General features: G+C 47.9%; 1 protein-coding gene across 2 annotated transcripts in view; it reads left to right on the forward strand.

Moving 5' to 3' along the window:
* The window catches only part of DIS3L2 (DIS3 like 3'-5' exoribonuclease 2), a 177,061-nt gene that overhangs the window by 126,601 nt on the left and 29,818 nt on the right, over window positions 1-20,642 (forward strand). For both annotated transcript variants that reach the window (XM_014312335.1, XM_031055477.1), the window contains exon 14: window positions 13,424-13,503. In XM_014312335.1, coding sequence (XP_014167810.1) covers window positions 13,424-13,503 — 80 coding nt within the window. The remainder of the gene's footprint in view (window positions 1-13,423; window positions 13,504-20,642) is intronic.

A 20,642-nucleotide genomic window follows, 5' to 3' on the forward strand; every position in this document is an offset into this window, starting at 1 on the left:
GCACTACTGAAAGTGAATTCTGTGCTCACATTGCCTTGCTGTTTAGTTGTTTTGGTTTTTTTAATAAGACAGTGGGCAACATGCAGGTAGTTAAATGAGCTGGGGAGTTATTGGTTTCTCATGTTTAGGTAGGAGTAAAAGGCAGATATATTGATGGATCCATAACACTGTTCCGGGGGGAGCTGCTGACAAATATCCTTTACCCAGGGGGCCAACCTTTGGCAGTGTGGTCATCTCTTTTCAGATTCTCAAGCATTTATAGAGGTTCCTTGAAATCAGTTTAAAGACCATGAATATGGTGCTGTTGCAACCAGCTGAGATAGTAAACAGGTGTGTCTTTCCTTAGAAGAGTGCAAGAGAGTACTCTGAGGTTCTCCACGCTGGAAGAATGCTATTGCTCAGAATCCCAGGAGTTCTGAGATAAAGACTAGAGCAGTGAGTGAGAGCAGACAGTGAGCACTGGGAGATGCCCAGTAGAAATATGGTATCTGAATGGAGTTTCCACAGGCCAGGCCCAGCACAGGAACCAGTTGGTCTCCACATGCTGGGACCAACAAGATGTTGTACATTTTTCTTGGCATGAAGAAATCCAGCAGACAGAGGTGTGTCAAACCTGTCCTTGTGTGCCCACTTCATAGGGAAACATGGATACTCCTCAGGAGTGAACTGGATGACCTTCTTTCTTCAGAGTTCACAGCTGCCACCTGCAGCCAAGCTCTGCAGGGGACAGAGGACTTGCCCCAACCCTAAGCAGTTGAACAAAGTAACATCACCTGGGCATCATCCCTTCAGGAAAATTGTCTGTAACTTACTTTAGACCCAGCACTGAGGATCAGTGATTTTGCCTCAAGTAGCCTTTGTCATAGTGGTAGCACAGCAATGGGTACAAAACACAGTTCAGAGGAGGAAGATTTACTGAAAAGAGCTTGAATGGACAAGAAGTAGGAGCTACCACAGGCTTTTGTCCCAGCCCTCATTAATTTTCATTGTGGAAGAGGGAAGGATTTGGAGAAGGGTTTTTTGGTTTGTCTGAAATAAAAAACACCCAAACCTTTCATGTACCTGTTGCCCCAAATGTTTTTAGAACTAGCGTGCAGCTGCACAGTCTGCCTTGTCTCATTAGAAACTGGCTTGATCTTCAGTCTTGACAGATTCCATGAGAGTCTAAGAGATCTATTAGAAGGATCAAAGGTGACTCTATGGTATGAGAGGGTAGGAATCTCCCAGCTTATTGAATGTCAGCTGTGACAGTGCAGTGCCGGGCGTGTGTTGTGTCAAGGCTCTGCAGTTATGGCATGCTGGAAATGTAAAACTGGAAAGGGCTTTAGGAGATGATCCTTTTCCTGGCAGTAGCAGGAGCTCATCTGGTAGCAGTCCTGTGCTGTGTTTGTTGCTGCTCTGTCACTGAGCCTTTGTAGCTGCTGGGACCTGTGAGCCAGAACAAATTGCTCCTGGGGTTGTCTCCATGAATTTCACCCTCCAGCCATGCAGATACAAAGTGTGTGAAAGAAGTTGCCGTTGGACCTGTCCCTCACGTGTCCCCAGTTAGTTATTGCCTGGAATCTGAAATGCTAAAGGCCTGGAGAAATCTTGTGGGGAACTCAGCTGAGTGTGCCAAGGTCCTCTGGGGTAGAGTTCAGCAGTCTGAAGGGCTCACCTGATTACAGCAAGGTTGTCGTGAGAGTGACTCACACGAGATTATCTTTGATGTCATGGAGTGTTTCTTCCCATTACAGTTGACAGGACAGTTGGTCAGAGCATGGTAATAATGTGGGTTTGATGCCCCTATGAGCCATTCACTTAAGAGCTGGACTTGGTGATCCTTGTGGGTCCCTTCCAACTCGGAATATTCTGTGACCCTGTGACAACCTGCTGGCTGCAGCTGTGATGGGGTTTTGCTTGTTGGGGCTGCAGAGTAGTGCCAGAGTGTGAGATGCCCTCTTGTGCAGTCTGGGCAGCACAGCTGGATGCTCCCATGGCTTGTGGCATCTCCATGGGCGAGTGGCACGGTTGAGCCCACCCGTGTGGGCAAAGCCTCGCACAGTCCTCAGATTTAAGTGAGGATTTCAGCTTTAGGTTTGGTTTATGGAAAGCAGCGTGAGGTTTGGTTTACAAAAGGAAAAAAAATAGTCTTTTCAAAAAGCAATTTATTTCTGCTTTCTGTGAGCAAGGCTTCCAAACGGACTCGGTCAGTTCTGCAGTATGATCAACAGCACTGGAAAAAAATACCAAGTGAAGTAAGGCAGTGGCTGTGGTAAACATGAACTGGGGCCTTGGATGTAGCTAATGGCATACCACAAAAGAGTCTCCTTTCACCCACCACGCACGGTGCCAGCAGCAAGCACTGCCAGCGCTGGCGTCTAGCAGAGGAAAGCATCATTTGGCTCCCTTTTGGATTTCATTACTCTTCCTGCACTCCCTCCTGCTCACAGCAAAAGCCTTTCCAGTTGTAAAGGAGTGAATTAACTGCCTTCGTGTCAGTGATGGATGAGGCGCTTTCTCCCCCTTCAAAGAGAGGAGCGGTGCCGGTGAATGCGGGACGGCAGAGTTGAAAAGTCCAAGTGGGACAGGAGAGCCCGTGTGGTGACCCAGCTGTCAGGCAGGACAGCCTGGGGACCGCTCCCGCCGCTGCCCTGGGAGTGGGGAACAAAAAGCTCGCCCGGCCTCAAGGCTCTTTTTTTGTCTGTCCTGCTTTCAGTGGACTTGGGCACATCCCTGAGCACACAGCAGCCGTTTGTGTGCGTTCAGGGAGCCTCAAAGGCTTTCACAGGGAGCTCCTCCATGCTGCACAAAGCAGGGTTACCACGCTGGTACTCGGGAGATCTCCTTTCAGGCGTCCATGGCTAATCATATTAAAGGTGACCTCGTGGGCAGCGCTCTCCATTGTTGCCATATGTTTTGTCCAGTGCTTGAGTGATGTTGTGCATTGGAATGTATTCATGCGTCGCCTAATTTAATCACCAGGCTTAATCCCCTCTCCTGTTCTACACCCTTAGAATTTACTGGCTCCTTTCTAGCCTCCCATGCATTGTTTGGGTCTCCTTCACAAGCTAATGCCGATGCCTGGAGAGATTTTTATTTATTTATTTACTTTCAGAAAGTATTTAAAAATATAATCTCAACCATAAGCCCGACAACCTCTCCAAAGGGAGAACAAGCACAGTGGATGCTCTTGCAGGCTGATCCTTCTTCCCTGTGATCTTTTCCTTACAGCTTTTCCATAGAAAAATTAGGGATTAGGCTCATGGGTTTAAAAAAAATAAAAATACTACGAATGGAAAAATGACTGAGAAAGTGGTGTGTCTCCTTTTAATATTGTTGGAATAAATAGCTAATTTTAAGAACTTGAATCTGTCTGTAAAATATGGTGTTGGTTTCTGCCTTTAAAACGTACCACTTTGGTATGGACAGCTCCTATTCCAGGGCTGACTGGACAAAATTAACCCAACAAATACCCAAGTCCATGAAGCTGGGAAATTGAAAAGCCTGATTTATGCAAGACTACTGCAAAACTCAGAGAGCTCTGCAACAGCTGCTGTACTCCACAGCAGACAGGCATTACTAGGGAGCAGCCTTTGCAGAATGTCTTTTAAGGATACTTTCTAAGGATTTTGGTAGGATTTCCCCACTCCAGCGGATGCTGCCCTGTGGAGGGCTATGTTAAAAATGGAAATTTGAGATTCAGTTGTGTTGTGACTTGCTTTAGGTGGGGATGGGAGCAGTCCTGGCAAGGGAAGGCTGTGATGAGATTTTAGGGTGATACACAATCAGGTTGCTTGTATGCTGAACTAGAGGCAGGAAACCTTACACTTGCTGAGGCAGATTGTTAAATAAACAACCTCATGCTTTGGGTCAGCTCTTAGATTCTCCTGCCTTGCATACAGCATGCTGGTACCCACACCTGAAAATAGTGGAATACATCCTGGATAAGCTTAAACCTAGATTGTACCTGAATTACAGCTTTGAGTTTCCCTCTGTGTATGGGTGTGCACAGGCACACGTGAGATCCCTGCAGCCAAGTTCTCACACATGAGCTTGCTGATCTTCTCTGACTGTGCTATGTTTTAGGTTTGATGGGAGGAAGGAGGAATGATGTAAAAGGTTGCAGATTTGTGGCTAGTTTTAAAAATAGTTTTAAAATATGATGTATCTTCATTTTAAAGAAATGCAATACTGCTTGGAAACCACAGCTACTGAACATAAACCATGTTGAACCCCTTACATATGTTTAGTCACAGTGTGGAACAGAGGGGGTTGTAACAGCCTGCTGTGCATTAGCACTGGAAGAGGATTCCCTGATCCTACCCCCCACACTCCAACCCAGAGATCCACAGCACCATCACAGGCTCTGACATTAATTTGGCCCTGCAAAAATGCTATAGAATTTATTTTACACTTTTCAGTGTGAACCTTGCCAGCGCCCTTTCTGAGGTGCCTGCGTGCAGAAATTGCTTCTCTGCTGAAGCACAGCCGTGTTGGAGCTGGAGGGCAGGATACCTGTCCCACTGCCAGGGGGTCTGGGCTTGCTGGGACAAGTCTCCTGGCCACTGTCCGCTCCTGCTTCCTTCTTTTCCTGTGACAGAGGAGCCTGGAGCCTCTAGGAAAATGTGGGCAGGAGCAGGTTGCTGCCAGAAGAATTCAACCACTCCAGTCTCTTCCCAGGGGAGCCTGGCAGTTGTGCTCACAGCAGCAGCTCGTGCTGTCAATGGCAATGGAGAGGGATGTCTGTGGAAAGCTTTGGATCTCCTACTCATGCACCAAGCAACTGTGCTTAGACATACCATGGGATTTTGGTGAAGTCAGGGAAAGGAGGTCATGGCGCATGGCTGACCTGTGCCCAGGGAGAAGGGTGCCAGCACTGCCCTGGTGGGATGTGGAGTAGTGTTCTGTGGCATGCAGCCTTAGGAGAAGATGCTCTGCAGCTCTGTGTGTATGGCAGGAGATGTCTTCCCATCCCCATGCTGTGACAGTGTCAAGGGGAAAAGGTTTGGCCAAGGGCACGGCAGAGATGTCTGCAGTCCTGGTAGGCTGTAACATACTGCAAGGAAGTCCAGGTTGCCCCCAGGGACTGAGCAAAAATTGAGTCAGCAGCACTAGATCTGGACTTCAGGACTGCCAAGTATTTCACAGCAGCACTCCAAGGGATAGGGGAGAATAGGGTGTCTGTCAAACTGAGATCAGTGTGGTGTAATCAGGGTATTCTGCTCTTCACAGTCCCAGTTAATGGGTTGCAGATATAACTAAACATAGAAATACTGTTAAGTTTGCTCTTGTTACCTGGTAGAGCTCTTACCATGTCAGCACAGGGGCTGTTCATATTTTAATGGATTTATCTCTTGTATGGAGGGTATTACAAGCTTTATCTGTCTTCCAGTGAGACTCTACGGAAATCCCTCCAGGCATGAGGCAGTACCTGGGTGCTGAATTAATCTGTGCTTCTGGATTCTCACAGCTCCATTAGTGGCTTAGCATGGGAAGCAGTTTCCATTAACAAACTTAAGAAAATAGGATTTGCTTTGTTTGATCTGCCCTCAGTTCTTTGTATCCTCCCAGTAGCAATGATGAAGACTGGGCACGTTATGGGAATGCACAAAATAGTCATAGGGAAGACACAAAATAGGCTGATTTGTAAAACATGTATCAGCATCCTCCAGGGCTTGCGGGGTGAGGGAAAGTTGCGCTATAGTCTGGTGCAGTAAAAGACACCAAACCTTTCTTCTTCCTGCCACATACCCAGACACATCTGCACCCATGGCTCTTACCCTGCCTTGCCTGTGCCTTGAGCCATTTGAAGACAGCCCAGTGTCACACCCTCCTCCAGGTAACCATTGCTCTCTGCTCTGTTCCTGGTGTGAGGCAGCTCTCGGAGTAACAGAAAATGAAACAGCCAAGCAGTGAAACTTGGCATATGTCTTGTTAGTGTCACATTGTTTTAATGTGGCATTTCCTAGGGATGTTTTGTTTCTATTTTCAAATTGGTATTTGTGTAGAAAATACTTTTAACTTCATTGGTGGTTCCCTAGTGGTCTAGGGCACGCAGTGCAGTGTCACAGTGTGTTAGCTTTTGAAGAAGGTATTTTTAATCCACAAATTCAAACCCTTCACAATTGTATAATCTGTATTTTAGTTTTGTGGTTTCCTATTCGTGCATGTAGAGAATGAGCTCACCCAGTTTATAAAGTGAACGGAAGTATCCAGCTCTTCTTTCTAAATAAATCTGGATCCATTTCTTTGTGGATTGCATCTGAAACCTCCGATGCAGGCAAATGTGAATGCTTAAAAATAAACTCATTTGCAGTTTATGTTTTTGCCAAGTGGTGAAAGTTGTCTTGTGCCCTGTCTTTCTAGAAAGGCTCTTCAGCTGTGACATAAAAGCCAAGGGTGTGGTGCCAGCTTGTCATTTTGGTGACAGCATCTTTGCAAAGGATCCAGCCACAGTTCTTCCTGGTTTTGCTGTGCTCCCCAACCATCCATAGCAGAGGTTTTGGGGGCCACTAGCCATCAATAGGGCAGCCCTCCTATGTGCCAGGGACTGTGTGCTGGTGACTTCACTTCTGTGACAGGGAGACCCCCTCACTGCATCCCAGGGCTGATGTTTGGACAGAAAGAGCTGTTGCAGCCTGTGGGATAATTTAGTAATAGCTTATTGTGGCTTTGGGTCCCAGGCTGGGAACCTTTGGGTTTCCAGATTATTTTAAGAGGGAAGAGCTGTCTTCTGTCTTCCATCTGCCATGTCAGGAATTCACTGGCTTTTCCTGTGTTTTATGCAGCTGTATAATGCAGGCAACAGCTAAGTCAATGACAGGATTTTAAAATAAAAGTAAGCAGCAGAATTCAAACCAGAGTAATACTCCAAATGTGTTTCAGCTCCTTCTCCTAGACTGTTTTGGGATTTGATTTGACATTGTCCTTAGCCACATGCATGGACCTTGTAGCCTGTTAACGGAGTCACTTTGCTGGCTAACGTGCTGAGGAAGTGGGGCAGCAGGGACAGCTTCAGGAACCCCTTAGAGAATTTAAACCTTCACCTGGAAATTGTGCTTGTAGGGATGGGGAGAAGGAGCCTCACTGAGGAGGCAGTAGGTGTGATGTACCAGTTTAGGACCAGTTCATGACTTTCAACCAGTAGCAGCAGCAGTCCCATAATCAGGTGCTGAGATTTGCTGTCTACAAAGCCAAAAAGAAAGGACTGCTCCAACCCAGTGTGAGAGGTAACTCGCTGAGCTGGTAGCAAGTTTCCTTGTCTTTCCTCTTTTTTCCACTGTAGGACTTTTGGTTTGTCCTTTATTACCCCCATCCTGTCCTTACCACATGTTCTTTATCTGCTATCCAGGGTCTTTCTCCAGCAATTTTGAGCTGCAGCACAAATAGAAAAGCTCATGGAAGAAGTGCTTTGGTCTCCAGAGCAGCTTCTTTAAGTGAAAACACAGCTGTGAGGTTTGCAGCCTGTGCTGCTGTAAGGGCTCATCCAGCCGGCACAGCCAGCACCGCTGCAGTGCTTCCAGCACGCAGGAATTGGGAAATCCATTGTGAACAAGATTGAGTTTGATGGCCTGCGTGGAGGCAAATGGATGTATTTTTAAGGGATGAGGTGCCAGAAAACTCTGTGATTACGCTACTGGAGCATGGCTCGTTTTTTGTGGTTTTAAAAGTGAGTGTCAGGACTTCAGGACTATTTCTTTTTCGGGTCAAAACCGAAGTTTGGGCGGGGCATAAAAACCTGCTTGATGACTAAGTTTATTCTTAAAAAGCTTTCTAGAGCTTGCTGGAGAGGGGAGCCTTATTCCAACCCAGAGCAGATACCAGTCTTTTTGGACTTCATGCAAATGGGGTTAAAACTGATTAAGTGCCCAGGGTGAAAAAGAAGCCCTGCCATTCAGGAAACTGTTTTCAGTGTGATCTTTAGATCAGTTCCCTGTTTTTTGTTTCAGAGGCTCATATTTTGCCTTGCCTCCTTGCCCTGGGTGAACTCTTTCTGCTTGAATTCCCCCCACATCAGTGGAATTACCTTGACCAGTTCCAACTGAGGCTGCCCTTACATCGCCCTGCGACTGGGACAGCTCAGGTCTGACCTGGTTCCCCGGCTGAACCGATAATACCTCTCTGACACAGTGCATGTGTAGAGAAAACTTTTCATCTCATGACAAAGGTTTGGTGCTCAGAGCCAAGGCTGGGAACAGAGGATCCAAGCCAAGCCATTTACTCAGGGGGCATGCAGAATTTGCCCAGTCAGGTCAATATAGGGACTGGCAGTGTTTCAGCAGCCAGGAGTGCTCCTCATGCTCTTTTTTTGTTGAGCTACTAGGCTTTATCACATGACTGAGCCCCCAGCTGCTGCAGGTCTAAAGCATTCTTTAAAATGAGGATGGCTGCTGGCTGCTCCAAAACCCAGGCAAGTCTGGAGGTCCATGACAATGTGAAGCACTGTTCACTCTTTCTAAAAATCTCTTCTTAGCCTTGGTGGAAGAAGCCACAAGATGTGGGGAGCTTCCCTGACACCCCCACCAAAGCCTGTCTGCCTGAGCAGGGCATGGAGTCCCCTCAGGGCTCAGGCAGCACAGAGTGCTCTGAGGGGCAGCTGCTTCTCTGCTTCACTGGTGTCTCATATCTGTGCACTGGTTCAGTGTCTGCTCACCTCTGCTGAGGGTGGGATGGGAGCTTTGGTTGGAGATGAAGCACATCAGTGTCTGGCAGAAGGGGGAACAAGGAGCATCCTGCTGTCAGCCAGCTGCATCCTTGGCTGGATTTAAGGATGTAGGGATAGAGAGTGGGAGTATGTTATTCATCCAAAGAGTGGAGTAATTGTACAAACAAATGATATGTGCATACAGCCCTCAGTGCTGTGGGCTCAGGAGATGAATTCCTTGAGGTGGCTTTCCTCAGGGAGGTGGCATTACCTTCACCTTGAGTTTGCAGCACATGCCACCAAACCGCACCAAGGATCTGTGAGGGCTTCTGTGTGCTGTGAGTACATTCTCTTGCTTCATTGACCAGTCACAGGATAGTGTGCTCACACCTGCTTGGTGCCTTAAAAGAGATACTCACATCCATGGAGTCAGCAGCATCCTGCCCATCAAACAACCTGCCCCAGCCCCTTTGAATTTCAGTGCTCTGCTCCTCTTCTGTTCGGGTGTATTGCAGATGTGTCTGGTGATGAGTGAGCCTATCCATCACTGTATCCAAAGAGACTCAAATTACTCCTTTTGACAGCTCTTATTCACACACCTCCCCGTGCCTCTGACGTCTCAATTATTGATGGGGCTCTCCTGGTAGGCAGCACTCTGTTCTCAGCATGGCTGCCTTCCAGCTCCCCTTCCCATTGAGTTCATGCACACACCATGCCGAACGCTCCTTTATGTGCACATCCACTGGAGTGGAAAGGGATCTTTATTAGCATGTGAGCTCCAGGGCTGCACAACCAAAGGGGGCAGTGCAAGCCAAATCACACCACAGTTCAGCACTGGAAATTTGCTCTCCCCCTCCTCTCCCAGGGAAGCCCAGCAGAGTCTTGTAAAATGAAATTATTTCACGTGTTTAATGGCAAAGATCCCTTGATCTGATGAACCTCCCTTGTGATGGGGGTCACCCTGCACTTGAATTTCTCTAAGATACTTCAGTCCCCCATTGCCCCTGCAGGTACAAAATGCAGAATTTCTGGGAGCGGTGCCTTTCCCTGTGCTGTGATATTAGCTTGTTTGCTGGGTTTACAGAAAACCCCTTCTGGCAAGGAACAGTGCCACACATAAAAAGGAGCTTCAGAGCAGCAATGTGGTGTTGGAGCAATGTTGTCAAATTGGTTAAGAGTTAAAGCTGTGCCAGAGGGGTAATTGCAAAAGGCCTCTGGATTTGTAGGGCTTTGTGTATGCAGGAGGTTCTGGATGTCTCTTGACCTTGCTGCAGCACAAGTCAGATAGAAGAATGATGAAGTGGTCCATCAGCTCCTGACATTTGTCCCAGCCTTGCCCTGCAACCTTCCATGATTCAGAAGTACCCAGAGGTTTTGTGTGTAGTGGGTGAAGGCAAAAGGAAAGGGCATCCGCTGGAGAAGATAGCACCAGAGAGAAGCAGTGCTGTAGGGGTACAGAGAGTTGGGAAAGGACACTTGAGTTCTGTTTTCAGAAGTCTGTGGCAGCAGACACTTCATAGATTAGCATTATCATGAGAGGAAAAATCTGTGCTGACCTTCCAAAGCACTGATGTGCTGGGAAGCATGAGTGCCTTTACAGTGAGCAGGGCAGTGCAGAAGTGACAGAGTCTGGTCAGTGGAGCTATCCTGAGGCTCCAGTGGCTGAGAGGACCCGACTGCAAGATGTTGAGTGGGTGTGGACAACCTTGTTAAGCTTAGCAGGAAGCTTAAAGTTTCTGCATTCCCAGTGTGCTCCCTGCACAGCTAGTCCTTCCCTAGCTGCCTTACCTGCTGGCTTTCCACCTTGTGATGGGTTTTGCCTGAGGGCTTTGTGCTCTCTGCAGAGGCCAAATGCCACCAAAGGAGCAAAAGCAGCCAGACCGTTGCTGGTGGCTGCACAGTCAGAGCTCGACTGTTCATTTGGGGTCTGTAAGGACTCCTGGTGACAAGCACAGGTCCCCTCTTCCCTCTCCTGGCTGACCATGACAGTGCATGAGCTGGGCAGATCTGCAGAAGAGCATGGGCTGTGAATCAGTGACAGCTGCCTTGAGCTTTGGTTGCTGGGACAGACCTTTAGTTACACACCTCTGTGTGACAGCCTGACCCTGACCTTTCTCTGAGTGTGGTCCTCTTGTCACTGTGGGTGATGGCAACATCCTCTTGCCTGACAGCATTGACCCAGATGGTCAAGCCATGTATAGTACCTACTGTCCAGGCCTTGCTGGCACTGGTAGATGATGCAGAGATGGCTGAGCCTGCCAAACAGGGTGTGTTTTATTTGTCTGGAATATCATGAGCAGACAAAGAAGGATTAAAATAACAGAAAATTGAAAACCCGTTATCTTTGGGAACTGTGATCTTTCCTTTTGGGGTAGGCAGGTTCCATGGGATCTCATCCCCCCCCAGATAGTGGAAAGGTCACCTTCCCATACCTGATTGCCCCAAGGCTTTCCCTAGCAGCCTGTCAAAACAAGGCTGTTTTCCTTCCCAGCCTTTTTTCTTCCTGCCTTCCTTTCTTCCCTCCCCCTAGATTTGTGTCCTTGCACAGAGGTGGTTCCACCCTTGAGCTCTGCTGGGCACCCAGAGCTCAGGTGAGCTATAACCAGAGATGCTAAGTTTGTGTAACCCCAGAGCCCACTTAGCTGAGAACTGCAAGCAAGAGGTTCAGGCACTCCTGAGTTTGTCCAGATCAAAATTATTGTTGAAAGTTGCCAAAGACACAATTTTGCCAAATTTTGCACTCCTTTTATGCTTCAACTCCACTGATTCTCTGGTGCAGTGGCTTTTCCACAAAGAAAAGGATCTGGTGGATCTGTGTCTGCAATAATTGCTGTCCCTTTGGCCTCAGAGGTGCTTCCTGATATCCTAGCAGGAAAGCTTTGAAAAACCTGGCTCAGAAAAATCAGCTTTAAGCAGTTCCCAGTTCCTCCTTCAGTTCCCCAAACTAGGGACTCTGCTTATGGAGCACATGTAGCCAGCAAGTTGATTGCTTGTCTCCCTTGGGGAGGTTCCTTTGTTTCTTGCTGTCCTCCTGCTCCCATGTGGTAGCTGCCATGTGCCCTCATAGCATCTGGAGAGGCTGGATCCACAGCCAGGCTTCAAGGATCTTGGCCAGAAGATGCATCCCCAGCCAGCCCTGCTGTCCTGCCATGAACCCTGCTGTCCAGAGTGGCTCGGAGTGACCTTGCTTGGTGCAAGGTCAGGGCTTGCAAGAGGGCAGCTGTGGAGAGTGTTAAGAGGTCACTGTCTTGACAGTGCTATAAATGTGATGTGTGTACCATGGCCACTCATGTTCTGTGGTGTTGCATGAGCTTGTGTTTCAGAATGCCTTACACGGGTAGGGCTGTGGATGTCAAGGGAGCTCAGCTGAATTTGGCCTCAGCCTAGTACTTGATTCTTAACTCAGTATTCAAGGTGGTGAATTTTTCAATGATTTCTTGGCATGCAGTTTTATTTGGGTCAGTGAGAGCACAGTGTGTGACTTTGCTACTCTTTTGGGAAGGGAAAATCAGTGCATCATCTAGTGATTCAGCACACAGGGTTTCTTTACAGCCTAGAGGAGAAAGATGTTTTAATTCTGTGTTCATTCCTGAATAAGCCATTAATTTGAGTTAGCAATTTTCTTGGAGCCCAGAGGAGAGGAGTCTGTGATCAAATGCAGTGGCTCAACACTGCTCTCCTCCTTTCTTTGCTTAAAAAGGTCAGGCTCATCATAACAAACCTCCTTTGACTTTTAGCCCTTGTGGTGATCTTCCCAGACCATTTCAGGAGTTCTGCACAATCCAGCACCAGCAACAGCCCTGCTGAATAGTAATCTCTGTGACTCCAAAAACATGCATGAAGAGTGGCAGCTACCTCCTCTAAAGGATGCTGCCCCTCTTACCCTCCCCGCTGGCTCCTGGTCAAGGTCTGCAGTTCTTTAGCTGAGCCCAGGGGTCATGGCTGTGAGAGCTGGTGGGACGTTGACCTGGGGGCCAGCAGCCTTCCCCAGGGTAATGAGGACCTGCTTGGATGAGCAGGGCTGTTGCAGAACTCAGTTCCGTGCTGTTTTCTAGGCAGCTCAGTGTATAAAATCACTGAAGACATTTTCAGCAAAAAAGTCTCCCCACAGAACCATTCTGTTGCTTGTTGAAAGAGGATTAATTTTTCCCCCTTAATAAAACAAGCTGTGTTTGAAATCCAAAAACCCTTGCTGAATGCCTTCTTGGAGCTGCAACCAAAGCAGCTTCCAGGTCCCATTATAGCCTGCTGCCGGAGGCGGATCCAAACTGCAAACCCTTCTAACAGCTCTTTAATAACTCTGCACAGAAGGAAAAATCTGTCACCTTTCCCTCTGTGGTTTCTCCTCTGTTCTAATGCACTGGAGGAACGAGATGGAGCTGGGAAGGTTTTCAGAGAAAGACTCGTGGGAACTGCAGCTGCCGCTGGAGAAAGTCGTTTGTGCAGTGTCTGAGGGGAACCGCAGCCGCTCTGCTGAGGGGTGCTGTGTGTGGGTGGGTTTGGAGGGCTCAGCTGTTACAACCCATGCATTTCAGAGGAACCACGAACACTTTATAGTAACAAAGGGTGGAAAAAGCAAGAGGTTTCTGCAATGCATGTGACTTTTCCCTGAGGTTTGGAACCCCACAGTATGTTCCAGGCCACGGTGTTTGCGTGTCAGCCTTGGTGAGTTAAGCTTTCTCCCGCAAGCCTTGCTTGAAGTTGCTGTAATTACCAAGAGCCTAAAATGTTGCTTTTTTTTTTTTTCTCCTTTCTCCCTCTCTTTTCATTGTCCCACACCCCTTCTCCTCTGTGCAGATGAAGCTCTCGTTTGCCTTGGACCAGGAGAGTGGGATGCCTCAGGGCTGTTATATCTATCAGTACCGGGACAGCAACAGGTAAGTCTTATGGAAGATTACACACAGCAAACAGGGGAAGGTGCAGTGAAAGGAGGCTGCCCTGCCTCCTGGCAAAGGGATCACAACTGCTCATACCACTTAAAAGTAGATTAAAGGCCTCGGGCTTGACCTGAAACTGGGAACAGCTCCTGTAAAGGCCAGATTCTTTAAAATGCACGAGGCCCTGCAGCCCCCTTTTTTTTTCTCTAGTTTTTAAAAGCTACTTTTATTTGTCTAAAAGGCCTGCTCTTGGGTACCTCAGGCTCTGACAGAGCTCACCCAGGCTTTGCCCAGGGGTGTTCGTGACTCACACTCTACACTGTTGGGGCAGCTCTGGGAGCATGGCCTGGGAGAAAGCACCCAAAGGCTGCAGAGCACTTGAAAGCAGAGCCCTCACCTGTGCTTAGCTAGACCCACAGTGCATCCCATTCTCTCTGCTGAAGCTCATGCAGGGGTTCACTGAATGGCCTATGAAGTACCATAGCCCCACTGCAGCCACGTGCTTTGTTTTTGTAAGATACTATATGATATTCAAGCTTTGGATGTGTTTGGAGCACAGAGTCCTCTATTTCTAGGTATTCTGCCTATTTTTACTAGCTGCTGTAGTGAATTGGCACCCAAGATGTTTTTATTTCAAATCACATTCTCATTATCAAATTGACAGCAGCAGCAGAGTTCAGGATATTTCTGTGTTTGCCCTGAATACCAGCATGTCATAAATCCATGGCCTGTTACTCCATCCATGTAGTTCTGCTTCTTGCCAGTTATTCAAGTTAACCTAAAAAATGAGAGTATATGAAATTGTCAATGAACAGAACAGCCTGTAATTAGATCTTCTCAGAAAGGCCAACGAGAGCAGTCCCAGCGAGGAAGAGGGACATCTGCAAATGCACAGAGCAGTGTCTTAGCTGAGAAATCTTAATATTTAAACAAGAAGGGAGGTCATTTGTGGCAGACTCTTTCCTGCCTGTGGGTGCGTGATTAGCACATGGTACACGGTCCCATCCCAAGTATCCCAGGCCCAGAGCCTTGAAAGAGCAGAGTTGGTGTCTCCAGCACCACCAAGCTCATAGGGCAACGTGCAGTTAAGCGCCAAAGCATAAAATCAGCAAGGGAGGAGCCTCTGGTTTTGAGGATTTTAAAGGCAGTGGCACACAATGGACAGTGAGGAAAAGAAAACCCCTAGACCTGCTAGGCTTTGTTGAGGATGTTTATAGACCAGTGTTTCTAATTGTGTGCTGTATATCTCAAAAATCAGCAGCTGTGGTTTTTCTGCCAGAGACCCTCCTGTCCCCAGGCTCCAATGGGTGTTTTCTGCCATTGTTTGAGCAAACTCCCGGGACATGAGCAGAGCTGTTTTGTTTAAGTGCTAAGGCCAGTAGCAATTCTTCTTGGAAACCTTGCTGTTAGCTGTGAGAGGCCCAGTGTGTGACAAAGTAGCTGTGTCACGTTAACAGCTGTTGATTGAGAGATGTATGGCTGTGTCCTGCAATTCTGGCAGGCGTGGGAGCTGAGCCACCCTGGGCCATGACAGCCAGGATCATGGCTTGAAAAAATATGTTGTGGGCAGGATGAGTGCAATTGCAAGTAAATCCAGACTTTGTGTGTGCCTGACAGATCCCCACTGCAATTACACCTTCATGCAGGCCCCCATACTTTGTATTTCATAGCTTGCTTGACCAACCTGGGGGGAGCAGGATTCCATTTCCCAGGGAGAGCCTTGCTAGGTTTGCACACACACTTTCCCCCCCAAACCCTGTGTGCAGCCCAGTGCTTCTGGCAGTCCTTGGCTGGGGAACTGAAGCGTGAAGGTCTGTGCTACGGCTGACGCATTCTTGCAGGTAAAACGCCCTTGAGCTGAACATGTGCTTGGTTCTGTGCTTTGTTCTTCTCAAGCTCTGGGCCTGTCATAGGGTTAATCTGATGTCCATACAGTAACATGGCACTTGTCACAATGGCTCTTCCTTATAGTTATTTTCCAGGGCAGCTTGTATAGTTATTTTCCAGGGCAAGTGCGGTCAGGCTTTGACAGTACCCATCAGGACTCAGGGGGTAACAGCTCTTCTGCCTCCTGAAGGTGTAGCCAGAAGCTAAAGTAATATAACCTTGGTATCTACATTGTATTTTGGAACCATTTACAGCCCAGAGAAGAAATACTGGTGACACACTGCAAGCTCATGCATGGGAGGGACTGGAAATGTTCATCCTAGAGCCCAGTGCTCTCAGCAAAGCATCAGACCTGGGACCTGCTCCAGGGAAAAACTTATGGCAGGCATGCAGATGTGTGAAGCTCTTGAGCAGCAGCTTTAACAGGAGAAAGCTGAGGTGATTCTGGCTGGCAGAAACCCATTCTGACCTGGGGAGTGCACCCAGTGCCCCAGAGATCTGCACGAGCCAGGCTGTGTGTGTCAAGGCTTGGTGTCACCCTGGTCACTGATGGAATGTCCCTTCCCCTGCAAGTGGCAAATGCTGTTCCAAGCTGCAGCCAGATGGGGCCACCGGAGAGCAGCGGATATTGGTCTCCCACTTGGAGAACAAAGGACCACAGCATTGCTGAAAGTGTAATTACCAGAGCAATTAAAATTTCTATTGATTAGGCTAGAAGTGCAGGTACCATGCAGGCTCTTACAAGGGCAATCAATTGGAATTTGTTCCCTTTAAAATGATAAAACCCTTCAAAGGATATGTTCCTCCTCCAGTCAGCTGTCTGTTGCCTGCCTGTCTGCAGGAACATTCATGGGCACAGTGCCACCCTCGGTGCCAAGCACTTTGGGTGGACTGGACTCAGCAGAACCTTGGAAGTCTTGGAAGCCTTGGATTGAGAGCAAAAGAGGTGAGCACACAGCTGCTTGCCCTGCCCTTCCAGCCCCTGCAATAATAGATAGGTATCCAGTGGCACTTGATAGTCCCAGTGGCAGCTTGGAGCTGTATGGAGGAATGAGGCTGTTACTGCCCCTGCAGTCACAGGGGTGAGACCAGGGGACATCACTTCTCTTCCTCCTGCTCAGACCTAGGGATCCAGTCATCCCCTGGGCATCCAGTCCTTTCCAGCTTGTCAGTCCTTCCTGGCCCCAGAGGAAGTGGCTTGACCTGACAGAAGCAAGCAGTGTGCTTTCTCATTTTTAAGCCATGTTACTTAAATTCTCCCTAATGGAGATCAGTCAGTGTAGTGGCCAGAGCCCCAGGTCCTGCAAGGGGAGCACTGTGCTGTGACACAGAGACAGACAGTGACGGGTGCTGGGTGACACTTGGAACAGGAGCATACTGTCAACCCTCAGATGGCCCTAGAGCAGTGACATCAAGGAGGGGACAGCCCTGCCAGATGTCCTGTCAGGTGTTGACAAGGCACATGTCAGGTGTTGACAGTGCAGCTGGCTTTCTTTCACTGCCACTTGACACAGGCTGGATTTCTCTGATCCTACACAGGATCCAATTGCAAAACCCAGCCAGGCAGTAAAAGACCATCAAGTTCATTCACATCCACCATGGCTCATGAATCCTGTCTTACAAACATGTACTCACCAAGGCCCTGCTCCAGGAATGTGTTATGGGCTGTGCTGAGGAAGCTCCAGCTGCCCACTCTGAAGCCAGCCTGCCCAACGTGCCTGGCCCTGCTCCTGTGGGCTGCAGGCAGCAGGAAGGATGAGGTCCTAAAGGTTACAGCTCAGCATGAAAGACTTCTTCCAGCCTGTGTGCAGGAAGAGCCAAAGCCAATTCAAGATCCCCCTGGAAGAAATTAATTGTGAGAAGTTCAGTGTCTTTTGGCTGTATCCAAGAAATAGAAAATGCAATCTGTTCTCTACACTCACCATCACTATCCAGATGCTTCTCTGGAGACCTTCTAGGCTCTGCCCATCTACCCACAGCAAGTCTGATCCTTCAAATGCCTTTGTCTTCCCTCCCAACACTGATTACTGCCACCTTTCTCAGATGATGCAGTGCTCAGGGTCTCTGCCATCCCAGACCCAGCAGGGAGGTGTAAATCCCTGTCAAGTATGACACTTTCTTGTCCCCAGCTGGTACTTCTCTAATATGATTTTCCTGCTCCCTCAGTGTCCAAGTTTTGGTCTGGTTTTGAGGTCCCTTCCCCACATCCCAGATTCCACCTTTGCCAATAGACCAGCTTGCAACTCACCAATGAATTTCATTTTCATTCTGTACCACAGCTGCAGTTTGTGTCAGGGTTATGAATTTGCAGTGGGGGCTTTCACATTCTCTTCAGAGTAATTTCAAAGCCCAGAGGAGCAGCATCTTGCATAGAAGCACTTAGAGACCTCTTACAAAAGCAGCATTGGAGTATTGATCACTTCTTCTCTCTGGGGACCCAGAGTGCTGCAGATTGAGCTGCTGTGCAGTGTAGCCACTTGCGGGCAGCACCACACAACTCTTCAGAATGAGAAGTGAAAAACAGCTCCAGTTGAAAGGAAAAGCGGTGCCCCCTTTTATATAGAGATCAGTGATGTCTGGTACATTGGATTATCACTTGAAACACCAGGACTTCAAATGCCAGGGTGCATGCACTCCTGATGCTGACAGACTCATGATACATAATGCTGTTTGGGTTACCAACTGAGCTGCTCTGTGCAATCTTTTCATAAGGTGAATGTAATATCTGCAGTGATGTACCCAATGTGACATCAAGAGAGCCAACCTATAATTATGCTGGAATCGTTTGAATGGGTTATTTGTCACTAACACTTTAGCTCACTCCATTTATTGCTCCTATTCAGGACTGCGGCAGTTTTGGTGTAAACAGAGTTTGGGTCGAGGTTTGGGAGGGTTTGTTTTTTTTTCTGAAAAAGCAAAGCAGAATTGTTTGGAGTGTTTTCTTTTTTGCTATAAGAGATGTTGATTGGCAGTGCTAGGAAGAAAATATGTACAGCAGCTGACACAGCTGCTGATTTGTTTTCAGAGATACTTCCCAGGTGTACAGCTCATGTGTTGGACTTTAGCATGGACCTGGTTGTTCTGCAGTGAGCTGGCACATTTTCCATGTTTTTGTTCCTTTTGAGAAATTGGGGCTTGCAGAGTGAGTTGTTTGCGCAAGGTGCTGCTGCACAACTCACACAGTCCCTGGGTGTCTGACCTGCCTTATTATGTGGTTGTTTCATGGCACACATCCCAGTGAATCAGCACTGCTTCTGTTGGTGTAAAGGAACTCCCCTGGTGGCATTTGATTTCCCAGTTAGTGATCATGATCTGCCCTACTCCAACCTGCAGGGCTAGAGAAGTCTCTGGAAGTGGTGTCTTCTCCTATTTGTCTTGTATGGTGGACTGGAATTTCATGAGGAGAATCCATGTACATGTCCGTTGACATCACAGGCTTGGACAGATGCTTTCTTGCAGCAGTTATTCACCTGAAACTTGTGAAATGCTTTGTTCAGATTTCAGAACAAAATAGAATCATTGCAATTACCAGGAAAAAAAAAAGATAGGATAGCGCACTGGAATTTTTCTTTTGATACCATGTGTTGGTTTTGTTTCACTGTTGACAGTAAACTTTACACAAGCACTCCCTTCACCTGCCAGAGGGTGAGCATTGGAGTTTGCCAGCAAGGCTGATGAATTATTCTGTCACTGTACATGAAGATAAACCAGTCCTCCTGGTTTTGGCATTGGTTCAGTGGAGGGTAAATTGTCCAGGAGAATAAGTCTGGAGGTTGACCTTTAAAACTTTGAAAGATATGGAATCCTTCCTGCCCAAGGCACGAGCTGGGTTTTCTGTCTTGTACCTCCACAGGCTGTTGGGACATAAGCTGCAAAACAGCCGTTGTCACTTGAGACTTTGAGGAGCAGAGAGTTGTTCTTTCCTTCCAGAGGGGCCCCATGGCCATTCCTAGCTGGGGTCAAAGGACTATTGCAAAAGGCTCTGCCCAGGTACTACATAGCTGCTGTTCTTGACACAGACCTGTCTCCTCCTGCCACCCTGCTGCTTAATAATAGTTTTCCAGTCCATCAGAGCTGTAGAAATAGTAACTGCCAAATCCTTGGAGTGTCAGTGCAATGAGGAGGATGCAAATGGAAAGGTGATCAAGGAAACCTGCTTTCTTCTTGAGCAGGCAGATGGGATTTGAACATAACCTTATCCCTTACAAACAAATGTTTGAAGCTTTCTTTGGGGACTTATACAGTATCCCACAGTGACTGACCAGTAGCCCTCTTTAAATCCCCAACAGAATTCCAGAGCAGTCAGTGTGTGCTCCCACCCACAAGAGGTAGGAAGGACTGGCCTCTTAAATCCTAGTGTGTGGGACCTCTCTTCTCTCCCTAGACTGAATCAAAGGAGTTTGTCATCTTATCTGTTTCAGTGTTTGCTTGGGAAGGAGCTGTAAAACCTCCTTGTGTCAGTGTTAGGTGTCTGGGTATTTGGTGGCAGTCAGGTAGGTGAGACCATCAGCTGCAGTTGTAATTGAGTCAGAGATGCTGTCTCCATGTGTCATCCCAGAGATCTGTTTACACATCCATTTGTTTAACAATATGTTTTACAGCCCTCAGCAGCATTTCGGCACCATTTCCCTGGCCTGTACGTGTCTGACTAATGCTCAAGGCAGTGAGCTATATCTGGGCTTGAATTGCCAGCCTGTGCATATGGGTTTCTTAGCAGCCCTGAATTAGATGAGTCTGTGACTAGCCCTTATGAACATGGGAGAGGACAGATGTGATGTGGGAAAGAATGAATAATCATCCCTCCACAAGAGGCACCTCTCAATTTCATCATGAACCCAAGCTGCAGAATTGATTTTGTGTCAAGGAAGGCACTCTCCTGAACTGGGATCTGGCTAGAAAAATCACCAGAGCCCCCAGCTATCCCTCTCCCAGTAGGATTTCCAAGCATGTCTGTTTTTTAATGATTAGGGAAACGGAGTCCTTGTTTTGGCCTGGTCTCTGTGTCATTGAATGTATAGGCACAGTGCAGAGTGACTTCTCTGCCAGTAGCAGGTTTTGCTGGCCACCCTGGGATGTTACAAGCTGGGACAGTGGGTGAGAGGATGTGCTGCCTTCTTTTGCTTTGTCAGGAGGTGCTTTGGTACAAAGGATGGAGAGTTCCTTGCAAGGACAGACAGTAGGGTAAGACCAAAGGTGATGAAGGGAATCCTGAGTACTTGGAGCTGGCTGTGATGAGGGATGCTCTGCTTGGG

Source organism: Geospiza fortis, unplaced genomic scaffold (assembly GCF_000277835.1).
Source record: "Geospiza fortis unplaced genomic scaffold, GeoFor_1.0 scaffold172, whole genome shotgun sequence".
In the NCBI taxonomy this organism is placed as follows: domain Eukaryota; kingdom Metazoa; phylum Chordata; class Aves; order Passeriformes; family Thraupidae; genus Geospiza; species Geospiza fortis.